The sequence below is a fragment of the Etheostoma cragini genome, chromosome 6 (assembly GCF_013103735.1).
Source record: "Etheostoma cragini isolate CJK2018 chromosome 6, CSU_Ecrag_1.0, whole genome shotgun sequence".
Taxonomy (NCBI): Eukaryota; Metazoa; Chordata; class Actinopteri; order Perciformes; family Percidae; genus Etheostoma; species Etheostoma cragini.
Window position 1 is genome coordinate 15,857,250 of NC_048412.1, and position 20,653 is coordinate 15,877,902.

Here is a 20,653-nt window from a genome sequence, read left to right on the forward strand (position 1 = left end):
CCACACAGTCACTGCTTAGAGCATGCGCACTGCACTCCTAGGTCAACCGTGGGACTGCTTTCCACGCGTGTAGATTTACACTTTGGGAAAGTCCGTTTAGTGGACCAATTGTGAACATATAAGCTGTATTTTTGACCACTATGGGAGGACAGGCAAAGGGAAAAAAGAAAAGCAAACCGAAAAGGAAGGAGAATCGCCCAAAAGGTAATTTTGTTCAGTGGTTCAACACAGTTGCTAGTTAACTAGCTACAGTATGTAATGTCAACCTCCCCTACAGCTGTTAATTGAAATATACCTGATGTGCTTTGATTTAGCTAAACTCTTTAGACTATTAGACTAAATGAGACTAAACTAACGTTGACTCTCCACTTATTTAATCACAGCAGATGCAGGGTTTGTTGGGTTGTCACCTCAAGAAAGAATGAAACTAAGAGTACGTGAAAAAGCCAAGAAGAAGACAGCCGAGAAGTACTCTGTGCAACAGCTACTAGAGAAGGTGATGTTGACAAGACATCTACACCATCACACGACCTAGATTGTTACTGCCTTTCGAAATGTATATTTTTGTTCCGATCATCTGCTGCAAGTTTGTTAATATTTTGTGTGACCATCTGTTGTACAGACAGAGGAATGCATGGACAGTTTTGACTTTGAGATGGCTGGCCTTTTCTGTCAACGAGCCCTGGATTTGGACCCCACTAACCTGTTAGCCCTAGACATGCAGGGACACATCTGCTTTGAACTAGGAGACACACAGAAAGCTAAAGGAATATCCTTTGTGCAGGTTTCGTCTTTCTTGTTGTGTGTAACTCATTTTATTTAAGCACTGTTATATTTCCATGTTGATTGAATGGCGTGAGCATCCTTGACCAATTATCTCTAAGCTTTTCTGTGTGCAGTGGAGCTAAGCCCAGATGTAGGCCACAGTAAGTACATGTACCTGGGACAAATCCATACAGGCCAGGAGGCTGTGGACTACTACACTAAAGGAATACAAGTCCTTCTGTCGGCATTGGACAAACAAGCACAGACCACAGTGAGTGCACTCCCATACACACTCACATTCCCTCTATGGTTACTCTATATCAATTTACATGTTTGGCTAATTATATTTATTTTCACAAGAGGGTGCTGTTGAACAATATATGAAATACTTATCTATCTATCTATCTATCTATGCAGGCATACCGTGGGGCTCGAAAGTTTGGGAACCCCAGTTAAAAATTTTTATTTATGTGCATAAAGAAGCCAGATAACATGGAACAATCTCCAAAAGGCAAGAAATGACAGATTAGACATTTTTATAATATGTCACAAAAAGTTAGATTTAATTTCCATTATTTACACTTTCAAAAGAACAGAAAACAAAAAAATGGCGTCTGCAAAAGTTTGGCCACCCTTGGCTTCTTTTTCTTGGCTTCTTTATACACATTAATTCAAATTTTTACCTGGGTTGCCCAAACTTTCGAGCCCCACTGTCCGACCGTCAATAAATTCATCACATGATAGCAAACATACTTAGTACGTAGTTATTATGGTTACCTGTAGTAATACCGTCCCTCATGACCCATCATGTTACTCACATACAGCAATGTAGTAGACCACTCTTCCTAAATTAAAACACAAAATTCAGTACTGATACAAGTGGGACAAAGTTATCAAATTAGGCTCTAGCATTGTCTTTGAATATTTTCTAAAGAAGACCATATATTTGATTCCAGTACCTCTGTATTTGGGGACGTAAAGCATAGTTACAAAGTGATTCTGCATCTGATGACTTTCTCATATGCTGCAGACATTCTCTGAGCTGTGGCCAGGTTGGATCAGTGGTAAAGCAGGCGCACATGTACTCAGAGGTTTATGCCTCGACGCACAGGTCCAGGTGCAGGTGGTTTGAATTCGACCTGTCACGATTTTCTGCATGTCTTCCACCTCTCTCCCCCTCTCTCCTTCACTTAACTGTCGTGTCAAAAATTAAAGGCAGAAAAGCCGAAAAAATTATCTTTAAAAAAATGAAGACATTCTCTGAGCTTCTTGTGTGGATCTTTACAGCACTGAACTAACAGGGAAGTTTGTTAAGTCCAGATTTTTTTTTTGCAGCTTTTCTTTTGATGTTGGCTACTCCTTTTGTTTTTCCTTTTCAATAGTAGAAAAATACTAACTAAAGAATTTCCCAACGTTACTTTTGCTCAAAGTAAGTATGCATCCAGAGAATATATATATATATATATATATATATATATATATATATATATATGTATGTGTGTGTGTGTGTGTGTGTGTATAATGTGTGTATACACGGTGCATAATAATATCAATAATAATAAACCTGTAATGTTAAACAAGAAATAATGTGATAGGAAAAACAGATTTATTTCACAAATTGTCTGACATACATTATTTCTTGTAAATCATTGGTGTAATTTTAAATGATTTTTACAGTATTAATAAGAAATAGCATGAACATGTTTGAGTTGACAGCCTCTTTATTATTTTGATAGCATATGCTATAAATAACAAGCAAAAGCATGAGCTATTCTGTATATTTCAAATCCATATAGGCCTTTTTCATTTTATTATTTTCATGTGGTTTCTACATGTCGAAGTGTTCCCCGTAATACTCTGGGAATATAGGGAAGTTGTGCAGTGTTGTCTTTTAATGGGATAATTTAATTGTTAAGTAAAAAATGTGCATGTCATGCTCACTTTCTTTCGGTATATTATACTTAACCAAACTTTTGATACCTTTCAAGACATCTGCCCTCTTCTCTATAAGCAGGCTCAGGCTGGAGCTGCTGGCCCACCAGATGAGGACACCGAGCTCCCCACAGCGAAGGATGTTTGTGTAGCCTACTGCTCCATGGCCGAGATTTACCTAACAGACCTCTGGTACCAGAGCAGTTATACTCTTGACTCATATAACCCTCATTTCATGTTACTGCTTCGGTAATGACTGGACATTTTTGTCTTCTCTCTCTCTCCCTCTCTTTCTCTCTCTCTGAATGCAGTATGGAAGAGGGAGCTGCAGACAAGTGCAAAGACTTCATTGAGAGAGCATTACAGTATTGCCATGACAACCCTGAGGCTTTACAGCTCATGGCAAGTTACCTATTCAGTACAGAGAGAAACCAGGTCAGTCCACGCACACACACAAACACAATTTTTTTTAGAGTATTTTGGGGCTTTTTAGGCCTTTATCACATAGGATAGTAAAAAAACAGGAAGGGTGGGGGGGTGACATGCAGCAAAGCGCTGTAGGTAGGAATCGAACCCACAGCTGCTGCTGAAAGGGCAGAGCACACAGGGATGATTACATGGTCCTCAGTCAGGTGAACTACCCAAGAGCCCTACAAACACACACACACACACATATGAGTTATTGCCACATTAAAGCAGGAACCTGCTGAGTTAATTATTCTGGGCCGATTGAATTGTATGCCATTAATTAGCAGATGGACACTTGCATTAACATGTACACACACAGACAGGTCATGCTGATAGGAATGTTAATAACTGGGCAGATCATTGAGGTCATATAGTCATCTTATAAATGAGAGAGAGATGAGAGAGCAACCTATTGGACTCAGTTTAGAAAAGAAGCTACAAGACATTTGCAGTATGAAGCATCTGACAAAGATTTTGAAAGAATTTCTTAATTATATTTTCTCATTTAAAAAGATATTTCATTAAATCAAGTATTGCTGCAATCATTATTAAAGACAGACAACACTCAAGGCAAAACGTTTCTGTGACAAACTTGTGTGGAGCATGTTGAATTTGTACTATTTTGTTTTTGCAAGAAGTTCAAAAGTGTTTCGACATTGCAATCTATGAGGTTTGCACTAATGTATCTTTAAGTTGAATAAAACACATGACTATCATCCATTTACAGTTCTTATGTTTTAGAATAAAATGTGCTTCAAGCTTGGATTTCCATATGTAAGGCATAATAACACTCCTCTCTGTTGCCTGGAAACCATTTAATACAGAGGGCAAAGATTTAGTGAAAATTGCTCACAGCGATGTCTGTGGATTATCCTGAGAAACCTGTGCATTGGGAAAGGAAAGGCACTTATCTTTACATATAATTATTCAATGCTGTGAGCACCACTAATAAAATTCAAGACACGTCTTTTGTATTGGCAATGTGTCAGCAGTGGATACCTCGAAATCTGAGCAAATAAACACATAATAAACTGTCATCAACAATTATTCTTCATGCTCTTACATCAGCAAACTACGGTGGCCCTGCAACTTCAGAAAACACATGCAAATAGACTAAACGCAAGCAAATTAAGAAAACAACTTAATTAATTTGACAACATATGTGCAGCATTCAGCAAACGCGCTGCTTATACACACAACACAGCCAGATACATAAATGCGATGCAGATAAAAAACAATGCAAAAAGAAAAGCACACAAACAACAAAAAACAAATGCAACAAAAAAACGCTTTATCCAGATTACATAACGGAAGTTCTTCAGGCCTCTAGAGGGAGCAGCTAAGGGGAACAGCTGGCTTTACGACCCCACAGAACGAGAGAGAGAGAGCAAGCAAGCAGATGAGAGGTTTGTTTAGAAAACGGGACCATAAGTGAAGATAGCGGCGACATAACAAGATTAGTATTCATTGTAACATTTGGCCCTCCTCTTTTACAGCTTTAGCTGCTCCCTCTAGAGGCCTGGAGACTTTCCGTTATGTAATCTGGATGCAGCGTGTTTTTGTTGCATTTGTTTTCGTGGTTTGTGTGCTTTTATTTTTGCATTGTTTTTTTATTTGCATTGCGTTTTGTTGTGTGTGTATATGCAGCATGTTTGCTGAATGTTGCGTGTGTGTTGTCAAATTATTGAAGTTCCTTTCTTAATTTGCTTGTGTTTTGTCTATTTGCGTGTGTTTTCTGAAGTTGCAGGGCGTTGCCCCCTGTCGCCCACCGTAGGAAACTGAAGAAAAACCAAGATGTTCTGTCAGGATTAAGTTGATCTGTAATATTAGCTGTGAGCTCTAGGGGTCAGGCTGGCTCCAGCCACACTTCCTAGCATCCCACATCCAGGAACAGTCTGTTTTGGATTACTTTAGTAATACTTTTGAAAACATTAAAAAACATTGACCTCAGTCTAATGAAAAGGTCATTGACATCTACGAAGCATATAGGATACAGCCTGTAAACTAAACCTAAACAAATTAGTTCTCTTTAAGTCAATTTGTGTGTCTTAAGTTCTTTAGTTGTACAGTCATACAGGTACCTGTGAATTCACAAGTACATGCATTTTGCGTTCTTCAGGAAGGCAAAGAATACCTGTTGAAGAGTGTGGCATTGTGGTTACCTGCCGAGAAACAGAGTGCAGGATCTTCCAGCACAGAAGAAGACATGCAGGTGAGTTGGAGCCCCACTTAGTATTTCTTAGAGAGCAACCAACGCTCATAAGATCCCATTTTATTTCTTTAGACTAACAGGATTGTCACAGTGTGCTTCGCAGGGAGCGCAACTATAAGGACAACAGTAGAGATAAAACGTAAGAGATAAGGAAACAAGGGATAATACAAAAATTAAAGGTGTGTGTGTGTGTGTCTGTGTGTCTCTGTCTGTGTTTGTGTTTGTGTTTGTGTTTTGATATGAAAGCACAAGGCAGAACCAGGAAAGAGTACAAAGGAAGTAACCAAACTACTACAGGGAATTTGGCAAAAAAGAAAGAATAAGCTATAATGTCAAAGTAAGGATGTATTAAATAAATGGCACCTGAGTTTACGTTCAAATAATGAGCGAATGTGATATAAGGGCTCGGGGTGACGATTTGAGAAAAAGATTCTAGTGGCACCGCTTTTATGACTCTTATCTTCAGGAGCAGGTTGATCTGAACCCTGCCGGGCCACACTTTCATTGTGATTAACTGCCATATTTCTGCAGAATGTTTTTACACCTTGAAATTGGATTGTGCTATTATCAAACAAAGGAAGAACTACGTTTATGGATGTTTGTGTTAACCCTGTAGAGGTGACAGTGTTTTGTCTTTTTTTTTCTCCAGAATGAGATCCCACCGTACGAGTCTCGCGTCACCACCGCCAAACTGCTCATTGAGTCCGAGGAATATGAGGTAAAAAGCACTGTGCTCGTACACTCTGCTGTTGTTGTTCTGTGTATGTGTCATGGTGGGAGGGCGGCCTGACATTTGTCTCTGTGTGTGGCATGCGTTTGTGTACTTTCCTTTCTAGTGAATAGCACTGGAGGTGGGAAGGCCATGCCTGGTCTTTATCCCCTCCAGAGTTCAGTGTCAATAATTGAAGAGTGGTATTTACAGAGAGGGACAGGGGTAACGGGGGCGAGGAAGGATGTGAAGAAAGGGAGGGAAAAAAAGGTAGGAAGCTCTGGTTTGATCAATTGCTTCCATATCTGTGATATTGTGGTTCAGTTCGGTGCTAAAACCCCTAACAGTCATTAACACTTTTCATTCAAAGTCATTTTCTGTTATTACTGCCACACCAACAGCGGTTCAGCTATTTTCCGTTGTGATCCAGTGATTAATTTGTAGTCTCTCTTGTTGAATGGTTTATAGTTATTACAGACAGGAAATGAGAACAGTGCCCCCCCCACTCCTGTGCGTGCGTGAGAGGAGTGTAGTGTTGTGTGTGTGTGTGTGTGTGTGTGTGTGTGTGTGTGAGAGAGAGATATGTGCTGTCAGGTGTGTCAGTAAAATGACAATGTCTCGGTCTACAGTTTCTGACATGTCGTTTGTCTTCATCCTCCTGTTGGTGTCATCAAGCCTGAAATACAAACTGCACACGTTCTGAGTGCTTTATTTTGCTGTATGCATGCACACCCATGCAATGTTGGTCATATTTGCTTTTAGCCATCACCTATGTGAAAGTTTTTTATGGAAATTGAGCTTAAGGATGGAATTGAAGTAATAAGCAACCTATTTTCTGGCCGTCTCTCCCGGACTGGGACTTAGCTGCATTTATTAGGAACAGATGCTCTTCTTTTTCTCCTTCCTCTATTCCTCTGTCTCTCATGCACACACACTTACTCCTTTCTGTGCTCACTATCTCTCCTTGTGGACTATACATCTATTCACAACTACACTATCTGTACAGTTCAGTGCTTCTAGTCTGTATTAGTTTGAAGGCTACCTTCTTAGCTGGGTGCCAGAGTGCAACGATCTGCCTATATTTTTTCATTATTGACAACTTTTCTGTGAGGCCTTTCAAACTGAGCTAACACTTTTAAGATATATGTGTGGGTGTTTGGGCGTGCATATATATATGTATGTATGTATGTGTGTGTATGACTATATATATGTTTGTGTGTGTGTGTGTGTGTGTGTGTGTGTATGTATGTATGTATGTATGTATGTATGTATGTATATATGTATATATATATATATGTATGTATGTATATATATATGTATATATATATATATATATATATATATATATATGTATGTATGTATATATATATGTATATATATATATATATATATATATATATACACACACTGTATATAGCAAATAAACAGATCAAAACTGTGCGTTTGTGTTTTCTAAAGCGGCATAGAGTATGGGGTTGTTTCTGGTAAATAATAATTTATTTTGGAATAGAAAAAGTAGAAATACCATTTTCTTTGCCAAGAATCAATTGTCAGTCTCTGTTGGAGATTGTCTACTGAATGTAATTTGGGATGGTAGCTATATGGACTATATCAAAGTTTGAATTGAAGAAAATAAGTTATTAGGCAAAAATATAGTGGGATTTCTTTTCCCAAATTATCTGGGGTGTATGACATTAACTTGATAGTTAATGGGTAAAAACCACTGTAGAGCATGATGTCGACCGATTAAATCCCCCCATTTTGCTCATTAAGTGTTTTCTACAAAGGCTTCCCGTAGGTAGATGGCATCTTATTGTTTGTGCTGACTTTGTGACAGTTCAAACAAGATTCTCACATATTAAACACATGACCGTTGGTATCGGAAATAGCACCTCAGCCTTTTTTCCTTGGCACTGTCTCAGTTTTTTTTTTATTAAAGCCAATTAATTTCTTACGACATTAGTAGAGGCGGTCACCAATTTGGTGCATGTGGGCAGCCTCTGCAATAGTAATGATGAACCTATAGTATGAATCATTTTGCGTATGTGATAACATAGTATAAATGCTAGATAAACAATTTACAGTGCAAATTTCCCAAAGCCTTGACTTCCGAAACTGTTTGGAGGAAAAATGCTTTTTTTGTGTGTCAATTTGGAAGCTGAGTGCACATGAAGTGTTCAAATGAAAGTAAATTTGGCTTAGAAAGGTTATTTATGAGAGCACCGTAACCATCAACTGATGGTAAACATGTTGCATTATTCACTTGTCTCATCATGCTCTTTGCAAATAAATTGGCTTTGGGAAAAAATAAGTGTGCTAATAAATTCTTGAAAACAAATGTTTCATGACTGCTCCTCGCAGCAGGACCTGGATCCGTGCCACTTAATTTGGGAAAAAAAGGGCGGAAAGTAACCAACATGCCTTTGTCAAAGTCTTTTTTCCCGCCTTTTGATTGCTTTTGAGGAGAAACACTTGAATGCATGCCAGATGTGTCTGCGATTTCCGTAGCTGTAATGACAATTTAGTTGAAGCACATGATGGGTGCTTTAAAACAGCGTAAGTGGGACAACTGTGAAGCAATCGTCGTATTTCGGAGCCAGTTTCTGTAGTGCTAAAACAACTAGGTAATTAATAGATATATTTATTATATTTCTTTACTGATTAATCATTTTTAGTCCTTTAACATTGCAAAAACTAAACATTCAGTGGTTATAGCCTCTCATATGGGGGTATTTGCTGCTTTTCTATGTTTATGTCATTGTAAATTGAATATCTTTGTGTTGCTTGGAGAATGCAAGCCATTTGAAGGCATTGCTGTGGCCAAATTATGACGGGCATTTTTCACTTTTTTTCTGATATTTTATAGACCACATAAGTGCTTAAATGATTAGTTGATCTCTCCAATTTGATAATATGCAGCTTTACATGATTGTAAGTAGATTATCTTTGCGTTTTGGACTGTTGGTTGGACTAAAAAATCAGTGTAAGTATACAGTTTTTCAAAATGTTTGTTACTTTTAATATTAAAGACTGAAAAAAGGATTTGATAATGAAGATTTGTAATTATTGCCCTACATGCTTATATGCTTTATAACAAATTTATACTTATGTTAATTCATGTTTTAATGAAAAACAAATGTGTTCTGTAGTTATAATGCAGCCCTCATAGACCAGTTTTCTTACCGTCACTGTCAATCACACAGACACACACATTACCATCATCATCACCTATCACCACTACCACTTCATTTGCCACATAGCAGAAAGACAGACAAACAGACGTCCTCCCCTGACAGGCATTAAGGTGTCTGTTCACCGTAGTTGTCACAGCAGCTGATGGTTAGTTACTCTCCTTGTCGTTGTCACTGTTGTTTACTTTCATGTTATTCCCCGATCATTTCTGTTCTTAAATTTGACTCACAATGGAGCTCAGCTTGTACTTTCCAGTGTTGCTTGCAAGTACAGTTAGCTCTGACATCCACAGGTGTGTGTGTGTGTGTGTGTGTGTGTGTGTGTGTGTGTGTGTGTGTGTGTGTGTGTGTGTGTGTGTGTGTGTGTGTGTGTGTGTGTGTGTGTGTGTGTGTGTGTGTGTGTGTGTGTGTGTGTGTGTGTGTGTGTGTGTGTGTGTGTGTGTGTGTGTGTGTGTGTGTGTGTGTGTGTGTGTGTGTGTTAGAGATACGGCTTGCCCTCGCTTGTAAAGTGATTTGTCTTTCTCCTGTCTCCGCTGTGCGCTCTGGTAAAATGATTCTGTTAAACAAAATTGCCTGAACATCATACAAACACACACACCAAACCTGCATACGCACACAATAGCCATTATAAATAAGTTCCTCCCCAGAGTGCTGCTTTAACAAAAAATCTTTTTCAGGTCTCGAAATAAAGAGGACAGTCATAGTCTGGGCTCAGTGCATGTGTTTGTGTGTGTCTAACAAGTGCATCACTGTTGTCCGTGGACCAGTTTTGCATTGTTTATTAAGATACTTTTTGTGCCTTTCCTCCCAATTTTAGCACTTTTCCCCTCTCTTCCCCTCATCTTCAGGGGAATATTAATCTTGTTGTTGTTTAGAGCGTGAAGCGGCTTAAGAATCTCTGAATCTTTAATCACTCGCCTCTGGGTTGACCAGTGTAGTTAGGAAGGAGCACAGTTAGACGATATAATGGTTATCATTGCTCACTTATCCTGGCTCCCAGATGTCTCTTGTTCTATTTTCGTTGCTCCAAAACTGCCTACAACCTATTAGATGTTTAATACCCAGACAGATCTTTAATCCTATCTCATATCTTTTAATGTTTTAAAATATTTAATCGCATTGTCATCGTTAACTTGTAATTAATCACACATTTTTATCTATTCTAAATGTCCCTTGATTTCTTTTTGTCCCATTGTTTTTTTTAAATCATTTTTATGCTCTTATCAACTGCTTGCATTGTGCCAATGTTTTTTTTTATTGAAAAGAACATTGGCATATAGCCTACTGTAGTGTTTAACTTCACACGTAACTTTCTCACTTGGAGAAAATAATCTCTTCCACATTGTAACACTGTCCATCAATAAAAGGGTGAAAAAAATACTTTGACGAGGGGGTGGAGAATTGCCATCAGCTGTGTGCTTGGTCATCAAGTGGCATTTCAGACTGGACGTGCTGCCATGATAGCTTAGTTCACAACAACAAAACACACTTTGGTCTTGTCAATGAAACTACTTGCCAACTTTTAAAGAGCAAACTTTCCCTCTCATTGGCATCCATTTTGACGTCTTGCACTCGCCATCCATTCAAAACGTAACGTTACTACTCTTTGGCCGTCTCGCGTGTGTGTGTGTGTGTGTGTGTGTGTGTGTGTGTGTGTGTGTGTGTGTGTGTGTGTGTGTGTGTGTGTGTGTGTGTGTGTGTGTGTGTGTGTGTGTGTGTGTGTGTGTGTGTGTGTGTGTGTGTGTGTGTGTGTGTGTGTGTGTGTGTGTGTGTGTGTGTGTGTGTGTGTGTGGAGATTGAGAGAGACTCAAATTAGTGTGTGTGTCACATTAGTGTGATAAAATGAAAGTAAAGTAGATAATTCTGATGCTGGGCATGAATCCATGTGTCAGCTGGGATTAGATGTTTTTGTTTGTGTATTTTTAATCAGTCATTAATTAATTAAAGACAATGGGTCTTTCAGATGATAATTGGTAGCGCAATCAATCAACTGACTCCCTGACATATACATTTTCACACTCTTAATGAGATACTCTCAATTAACCTACTCTACCTCAGTCTACCCAGGCAACTGACCTCTTTAGCGCCAACGGAAGCACGTGGGCTTAATGAAAAGAGAAGACGACTCCAAAGGATTAAGAAGCTCTCTTAGGCAAGACTGCCTATACAAAAAAACAGTTTGTTTTACTTACTGTTGCGTGTGTCTTTGCTGCAGTGTGTGACCTTTGCAGCAATGTGTCAGTGCGTACACAGGTACGTGCGTGTCTAGTCAGTTGCCTCAAACCTGAAGTTAACAAAAATCTATATACCATCACCTGGACAAACACCCATGCCACACAAACAGTGGCTAAGCAAAACAAACCCACAGCCTACTTTAGTCAAGGTCTGTTTTCTTTAAAAGAAACGTCCCACAGAAACTGACCAAGACAGTAAATCTCTGTGGCAAAGGTTACCTATCATTAAACTCTTTTTGAACCTCAAAAGGAAAAAAAGGGGAATGGAGGGTGATAGAAATGATGGGTCAGGCAGATATTTTAATTTCGTATGCGTTCTATGGAGTGCTGCAGGTTTTAAGATTATTTTGACTGTAAATGGATTAAAAGGACTATTGAACTGAGCAGTGAAAGTGACTATTGGATGCGATAAGCTCTAGTGAGGGTGTATTGACTTTCATGTCTGTTGTCTTGTTGGTATCGACAATGTTGTGTATGGGACGCTGACCTCATAGATGCTTATCAGACCCTCTGATCACTACGGTTGATTGAATTGCCTGGGGGATGTACAACACTGTGTGCAACTTGTTTTTTCGTCCGTGCATGCTTACTTGTCAATGGTTTGAGACGGTATCTATGAGTGGGTACTGATGAATTTAAAGTTATTTTCTTGTATGATTATTCTCTGATAACGTCTAATTGTCTTCACCCTCTGTCTGTCTCTGCATTAGATGGCGGTAGATGTGCTGGAGGGTCTTCTGGAGGAGGATGATGAGGTCGTCCAGGTAAGCAATTAAGTGGTGGCCCAGTTGTTTTTGTCTGTGGTTACAAAATGTAGAGATAGTGATATTTGTTAATGTGACAGAAGTCAGGATTTCAGCAGTTTTTCTTTTTTTGGGGGGTTTAGCTCGGACTGGTTTTGTATTTTCAGCGTGTCATCTCTAGCCTGGATTCAGACCTCTAAATTGTAGCCCACATCTCTGAATTGTTCAGCAATACCAGTTGGTCTAGTGTCATGCACACAGTTGTTGAGTTTTGTAGAGATTAAGAATGGAAACAAAAACTTTTACATAGCAAAGTAGCAATGGACATACACTGTGTTCTGGGGGAATGTGTATGCATGTGTTACTTGTCAAGGCACATTATTAAGTGTGTCCCCTTGCAGGTAGTCTTATAATTCTAATACAGTAGCCACTACTGGATGAGACAAACTTGTAGGCACATTTTTTATCACCCCAGTGGGAAGGCTAAAGCCTCAACCTGGGCACTCAGTTTTTTCTGCTGAGCCACAGTTCATGTGTGTGCACAAAAACTTGTCTACACCCCCACTTTTGCATTACTTGCTCTCAACATTTGCATGCTTACCCACAGACTACGATTGAGAACTTGAATGCTTATAAGAAAGTGACGTAATTGGCAGTATTTTCTGTGCTTAGTAGTAAGTATGTGCTGTCAGTGTGCTCCAAATCCCCCCTGTCAGTTTCAGATAAACTAAAGGTGTGCCACTGAGTGTCAGATAGAAGAGCACGACAGTCTCTCTCTCTCTCTCTCTCTCTCTCTCTCTCTCTCTCCTCCCCCATTCCCCCTCAAGCTGAGCCTCCCACACACACCCCTCAGCTGACAGATTGAGAGCAGTCATCAGGGGGCTGAACTTTCAAACTCACTTCAGAGACGTACAGCTGTAACACTCGATTTGAGCCGGCCTGCAGTCAGTCACATATGTATACAGTCACCAGTACTAATGGTCAGAAAGTGTTGTCAGATCATACCACAGTTATGTTTCTCGAATCACATTAGGGATGTCAGACGTGTATGATAGACACATTCTCCCACTCTCTCCTTCTCTCACTCTCTCTCTCTCCTGTTCTTTGTCTTACTCGCTTTCTTATTTCCTCTCTTAAGTGCAGCAGAAAAGTTGTTAGCTCTCGCCTCCGCCTTCTTGCTTTTGCGTATCTCAAAGTTGGAGCCTTACTTATAAAATGTTAAGCCTGCAAAAACAACTGAGCTTGTTCCTTGCAAAATCTTGTTTCAAAGGTATTCAGTTGATTCGTGATGCTTTTGTTCTTCCTTCAGTAGCACCATATGGGAAGTAAGATGTGCCTTCACTTTGAAATGACAATAGTCCCAGTCATTTGATTGACAGACTCAGCGTTTATTTTACTATGTGTCTTTCTGTCTGGGATTGTGGTAGTATAGAGTGGATTATCTAAAAGTTCTTAATTAGCTAACTTTTTCTATTTAATTTTAAGTACGAAAATTTAAAAAACGATATTTCACAGTGGACCATCTGTAATGAGTTTTCTGGACTTGTTCTAGCTGTTTTAAAGACATGCAGTGGATCCCATTTGTGAAGAAGTTTTTTTTTAATTTAGGTGACCAAATTTCACTCTTTTTCTACTGAATATACAGTACGGTACACAGATATACACAAGAGCACGTTTTTTGTCTAGGTCCTTCATTCACAGAAAATGTTTTGATGATATAAATGTCAGACTGCTGGTTCTGCAGCATTACTACATTTATCCAGTGCTGCTACTGTTCTTATAAGTATGACTGCAGGGGGTAGCTACCCACTCAGTATGCTTAGTGGCAATTTTGAATTCATTGTGGTATGCCTTGATGTGTTTGTTAGCTAAATGGTTGATTTGGTGGGGGTGCAGGTCCCTACTGCTTCTGCCCTCAATGAATAATGAATAAAGTGAATATCTGTGTCTTGGTGATTGAAGAACAGTGGGTGGGTGATCTTTGGCCTTAGATGAGAGGCGCGCACACACCTCTGAGTTTACAAAAAGTTGAATGTGTGTTAAAAGGTGGTGGAGCGAGCATAGCACAGTATATTTAATTATGTGGGAGGAAAAAAAGTGTGATTGTAGAGAAGAAAGAAAACATTATTATTATTCTGGTGTGTTTCAGCATACTAATTTACACCTCCACTCACTGTTTAAACTCTATGGACCAACAGGATTACACTAATCTGCTGTTGTTGTTGTTTAAGTTTTTTTTTTTTTAAACCATTTTCCATGAGGTGCCAACTAAAGGTCAATCCGACAGTTAAGAGGTTTGTAACAACTAACTGGTCATGGGGCTCTCTTGAATTAAGTGATGCTAACACATCTGGAGAAAGTGTTGTACATGTGCAACTGAAGAGGCAAAATTAGTGTTAATACATCAAGTTAGGAAAACCGCTTTGTGTTATCAATTAAATGGGAACGTTTTTTGAAAAATATACTACTATCTTATAAGGGAAAACAGCTAACCTACTGGAGCGACACAAGATAATGATATTTTATTCCTGACATTATATTGTTCTCCCACTGAATGATCTGATTATGTTCTGTTGGCGCAAGGTGGAGGGTGGGCCGTGTGGCCTTGACCAGCTGCCACTTTCCTTGTTTGAAAGCCATGATGTCTCTTTCTTTCTCATTGGTGGGCCAAATTCTCTGGGCGGGCAAAACAGAGAAATTGGGGGTAACATTGCCTCTTATGACCTCGTAAAGGGCAGGATTTCAGATCGGCCCATCTGAGCTTTGATTTTCTCAAAGGCAGAGCAGGATACCCAGGGCTCAGTTTACAACTATTGCCATTTCTAGCCACTGGGGGACCATGAGCAGGCTGGGGGAACGCATAATATTTAAAAAATGTAGAAATATAGAATAGATAGAATATTTTCAGAATAGAAATGTTTAAAATGAGATTATATATTGGTCTCCTCCTGAAAATTCAAAATAATAGCAGTCCAACATCAGAAGAAGGCTTTGTGAAGCAAAGCTATCAGTTAGAAGCTACCAGAAAGTCCCATTGCCGAAAAAAAGACATGTACTGAATAGGTTGAAATTTGTCAAGGACACATTGACTGGCCAAAGGAGAAATGGCGCAACGTTCTGTGGACTGACAAGAGCAAAATTGGGCTGCAGACAGTTTGTCCAACAACACCCATGCACTAAATCCAAGCCACAGTACATTGTGAAGACAGTAAAGCATGGTGGTGCAAAAATCATGTTATGGCGATGTTTCTCCTACTGCGTTGTCGGGCCTATTTATCGCATACCAGTGATCATAGATCAGTTTCAATACATCAAAATACTTGAAGAGGTCATGTTGCCTTATGCTGAAGAGGAAATGCCTTTGAAATGGGTCTTGCAAAAAGACAATGACTCAAAACACACCAGTATGCGAGCAAAGTCTTGGTTCCAGATCAACAAGATTGTTATGCAGCGGCCAGCCGAATCCCCAGACCTCAATCACATAGAACACTTGTAGGATGACATTAAAAATGCTGTTTCTGAGACAAAACCCAGTAATGCAGAGATATTGTGGAATATGCTTCAATCGTCCTTGGCTGGAATACCTGTATACAGGTGCCAGAAGTTGGTCAACGCCATGCAACACAGATGTCAAGCAATTCTCAGAAATTATGTTTATGCAACTAAGTATTAGTAGGGTGATACTAAGTAAAGCAAACCCTTGAGATATTTTTCAGTTTATACAAGAGTTTGAGTTTGTATTGAAAAATGCAAATACTGCAATTTTTTGGAACAATTTCTGTAAGGGTATAACACAAACTTGATCAATTTTGGTAATTTTTTGATTTGGAATTGAATGTTCAGTGTTCCCAATGCATTGATTTTATGCAATAAAAGCTATTCTAAGGATTCACGTTTTTAAACACACTGCCACTGCTAACTGTACATGCATACAAAAAACCCACAGGACTTGCATGCAAATAGTACGTTAAAGTAGTGTTTTCACACTTTCTGACAACAGTTCTTTTGTTTTGTACTGTGTGATCTTGCAATCAACTGTTCCATGTAGAAAATGTCCAAAACAGATAGTAACCACTGTTGTCTCTGTAGACTGTGGGGCCTGCCAACATAATGTCATTATGTTCTTTGGCTGTCATTAGGCCGGCCAGCCACACTTGTTGTTGAAAGGATAACCTCAATAAACAGTCATCATTCAAGATCTAAACCAAAGGAGAAGATTGTACGGTGCATTCCAAGATTACTGACAGACATGAGGAAACACATTTCCGAAATTTAAACACATCTGTACATATGAAGAAAAGTACCCTGGATTCCCTGGTAGCAAAAATGCAGTTAGGGTATTGTCTGGCTTCCATCAGAAAAAAAATGACTGGGTGTACAACAAGTTATATAGATGAAATTATAATGTATCATCTTATGATTAGGGTGTCTTGAAAAAATTAAAATGTTGGATCCAACTCTAGGCCAATTTATATCAGAATAAATTAATGATGTGTTTTTTTCATGTATTGTCAATTGGCATAGGTGTATGCCGATGAATTCTGTTTACAGTTTACTACATCTTCTCCTATATAGGATGCCAGGACGCTAAAATATCAGAATTCAACCAAGAGTTGAAAAAAAAAAAGTTATCCAAGGAAGAACATTAAATTAATTATCAAAAATGATGATTTAATGGAGTTTGGAATTTTAGTCCATCTCTTCAGATCTGATTCAACAGCTCTTGAAATATAATTAAAATTGTTTTTAGAAATCAGGTTAACTGAAGAATGTATCTGAATACCTTGAATGTTTCACCAGTGTAATTTCAGAAATTTCTTTGGAATCATACTTCCAAAGAAATCCCCGCTTCATTACGGGGAAGTAGAGCTGATTTGGACTATTTAATTTTGTATCCTGAAAAACTTCCATAGTCTTTAAAGATCTTAAGAAAGTAAGGTACAGACCGCGGGGGATTACCAAGATAAAGCAAGATGTAATCAGCATATAAAGAAATATGGTGGTCCGTATTGTGCAGAGTAATGGGAACCTGGTGCTCTGATAAATGAATAGCTTTAATATACTTCTAAGAATGAATCAAACAAATAGGGGAGAGAACACAACCCTGCTCACTGCCCCTTGTAACTTTGAACTGTGGAGAGCAGTTCCTTCAGTTTCTCCCTTTTCTATTTCGTATAGGCTTTGCCCTCTAAGGCTTTTGCTACTTGTGTATATTCCTTTGTGCATATGCAGTCTAAGGGATATACCCCAGTAGCAATAGCCTTAGAGGGCAAAGTCTATAAGAAATAGAATCTGGAGTTACAATTCTTAACTATCGTTATATAATACCATGGCGGTTGGGTAGAAGTAAAGAACCTGAATCTTAGAGACAAAATGTTGGTCAAATGCCAGATGGTCAAATGCCTTCTCTGCATCTGCATCTACAAGACGGCAGCTGGAGTTGGATTATTTGTGAATGCCTCTATATAATATGCATTAAATGGTGAATATTATCCGCAACTAGGTGGGTTTTAATGAAACCTGTTTGATCGTGGTGGACGGGAAGTCCTGTAAGGTTCCAGACAATGGGCAGATACCATTGCATACAATTTAACATCCAACCATATAACAAAAAAAAAAGGGGGGTTAACAAATCGAGGGATCTTTATCTTTTTTGTGCAGTAATGAGATTATTGCAGTTTTGAGAAAAGGAACCCGTCAAAATATCAAAAGTGGATCATATCCAAAAGTAATTGCCCTACTGTGATTGCGACCAGAAAGCTAGGATAAATTCAGGGGGCATCCCATCAAAACCAGGTGATTTTTAATTCAGGCAGAATGATGTGTGCAAAACAATTATTAACAGTTAGACAAAGAGAATATTATTAAACAACTTTTCCCCCTTTAAATTAATAGGCTAATATTGGAGACAACACCTGTGCGTATGATTTTAAATGCAAAGAAGATATTTGCCTGAGGGAATTTATTTTAGCATGTTATTATCTTAATGTTTCAACAATGTAATTCAATTTTGTGTTTTAGAAAGATAGAAAAAAAAAAAAACTGGTAGTGCCAGATGATAAAAGTCAGATTTGATTTGTTAAACTACATTATGTCCACACACTGCACGTGTGCATTTACATTGATGTGGCATTTGTAAATGAGTACAGTATATGTATGTAAAGAGGATTGGATCAGGTTTACGGTTATTATGTGAGTGATGGGTTGCTTGTGTGTTTGTCCGATCCCATGTTATGTGTGGAACCTGTTTGTCAAAGAAGGATGTGGGATTTCATGCAGACGTGCTCCACGAGGGTTAGAAAGCAGTTTATCTTGTCACAGCTCACTTACTGCAACAAAAAAAACACTTTCACTCTGTCTGAATCTCTGTGCCTCACGCACCCCCCAACTCGCTCCTCTTTCTTTGTGCCTCCCAGGTTTGGTATCTCTCTGGCTGGGTGTGCTACCTCCAGTTTGAAAAAGCAAAAGAGCAGCAAGAAAGAGAGGGAAGACAAGTGATGGAGGAGTACACGGAAGAGTGGAAGGCATTGAAGGAGGCGGGCAGATCATACCTGACCAATGCTAAGAAGGTAATTCAAGGCATATAAAATAAATCTAAAAACGGACCAAACGTTGCTGCTTTTTGGTGATGCGGATAATGTATATTTGTTGTTCATCTCTTATAAAATTACAATGGGTGAAAAATGACTACATTTACTCAAAAATAACTACATTTACTCAAGTACCAGTTTGACACACTTTACTTAAGTATTTCAGGACACTTTATAGTTCCATTCCACTACATTTATCTGACAGCCAGTCAGTTCTTAGTTATATGGTTACTGGGTAATCCATAGATCCTAGTTAGTCAATTAATCGACAAATCATTGAAGCCATTTTTTTTGCAAAAAAAAGCCATTGATTTCACCTTCTCTTATGTGATTAAAAAAAAAGTACTTTTACTAAAGTAACATTTTGGATGCAGGACCTTTACTTGTCATTGAGTATTTTTATAGTGCGATATTGGTACTTTGACGTAAGTAAATTATTTGAATACTACTTCCATCACTGTGTGTAAACACGAGAGGACTCTGACTACACTCCATTGTTGCCTCAGAAATGTCTTTTAGTATGACCAAGAGGTTTAAATATACCACTGTCTCTCTCCCATCTCTCATCAGATACAACGCACACACACACACACACACACACACACACACACACACACACACACACACACTCAGAGTGATGTGTCTCATTCATTCTGTCAAGGAGCATGCCTCTATGGGGATGTGATTCATGTTAGTCTAAAATCCAATAGGCTTGTAAATCAGACAGCACAGACTGAGGAATGGCATGTTCCACCTACGATATATTTTTTTCTTTACTCTTCTTTTTACTTCCCCACCTAAATACCTACCTTCCCTCCTGCTCTCCCACACCATCTTGTTCTTCTGCGGATGAGTGGGGGCAGCAGATTGGCAATATATTGATGTCTGTCTCTGGCCCGCAGTGTAGTGACAGGCCTGTCTAACCAGCATCTACTGAGGATGTCCACAACTGAGACAGGAGTGAGGTGGGCTTTGAGTTGCCAAGAGGGAGAAAGGAAGAAACTGTGGGGAGAAAAAATAATGGCACAGGGCCCATATAGATTTGAGCTGCCAGCTTTGTGGGAAGAGTTAATAAAGAAAAACAAAATAACAAATAAGAAAAAAGTGGAATTGAGAAATGGGGAAAATTAAGAACTTAACCATTATTGCAAGGAGAGAAAGAATACATGAGAATAAAAGGTGAAAAACTGGCAGAAGAATTGGGTGACGCTTCAGAGCATGACAAAGGCAACAGGCGCAGGATATTGTGAAAGGTAAAGGCTCAAAGACCTTGAAAAGATTTGGTGGAATGGGGAGAGAAAACAGCCCCACTCATGCTTTACTTAATTCCTCATCTCGCCACTTTTGTAGGCATTTGTACATTGTGCAGTCAAAATTCTCCTTTGTTTATATCTGAGCTTTGTTTCTGAGCGTCACTGTGAGTGTTAATTATTAACGATGAGTCAGTCTGCTAGTTAAAATGGGCTCCAACATGGAAATGAGGCCTCAAAGCCCAACGGCTTGTTTTGGCACCAGACCACTTTTCTGCATACATTATGAGCTTGTGCGTGCGTGCGTAAGTGAGAGACAGTGAGAGAAAGAATGCGGGTATGCATAGACACACCTTATGTTGATGCACATATTTAATTATGGCTGTGTGTGCCAACTTGCATATTTAATTATTTGTTAAGAAATGTCTTCATCATTCATCTCTTCTGTGATCGATACTCGTGCACGCTTGCTCTCTCTCTCTCTCTTTTTCTCTCTCTCTCTCTCACACACACACACACACACACACACACACACACACACACACACACACACACACAC

At 39.0% G+C, this 20,653-nt stretch overlaps 1 protein-coding gene across 2 annotated transcripts in view; it reads left to right on the forward strand.

The window, feature by feature from the left end:
• Positions 1–9: 9 nt before the first annotated feature.
• si:dkey-12j5.1 (probable assembly chaperone of rpl4) overlaps positions 10–20,653 on the forward strand; it is a 25,411-nt gene continuing 4,767 nt past the window's right edge. Inside the window, exons 1-10 of one of the 2 annotated variants that reach the window (XM_034874956.1) lie at positions 10–204; positions 384–496; positions 623–769; positions 884–1,036; positions 2,777–2,889; positions 3,009–3,132; positions 5,285–5,377; positions 6,027–6,095; positions 12,222–12,275; positions 18,671–18,823. In XM_034874956.1, coding sequence (XP_034730847.1) covers positions 141–204; positions 384–496; positions 623–769; positions 884–1,036; positions 2,777–2,889; positions 3,009–3,132; positions 5,285–5,377; positions 6,027–6,095; positions 12,222–12,275; positions 18,671–18,823 — 1,083 coding nt within the window. In that variant the 5' untranslated portion in view covers positions 10–140. The remainder of the gene's footprint in view (positions 205–383; positions 497–622; positions 770–883; positions 1,037–2,776; positions 2,890–3,008; positions 3,133–5,284; positions 5,378–6,026; positions 6,096–12,221; positions 12,276–18,670; positions 18,824–20,653) is intronic. The other variant, XM_034874957.1, reaches the window with a different exon arrangement.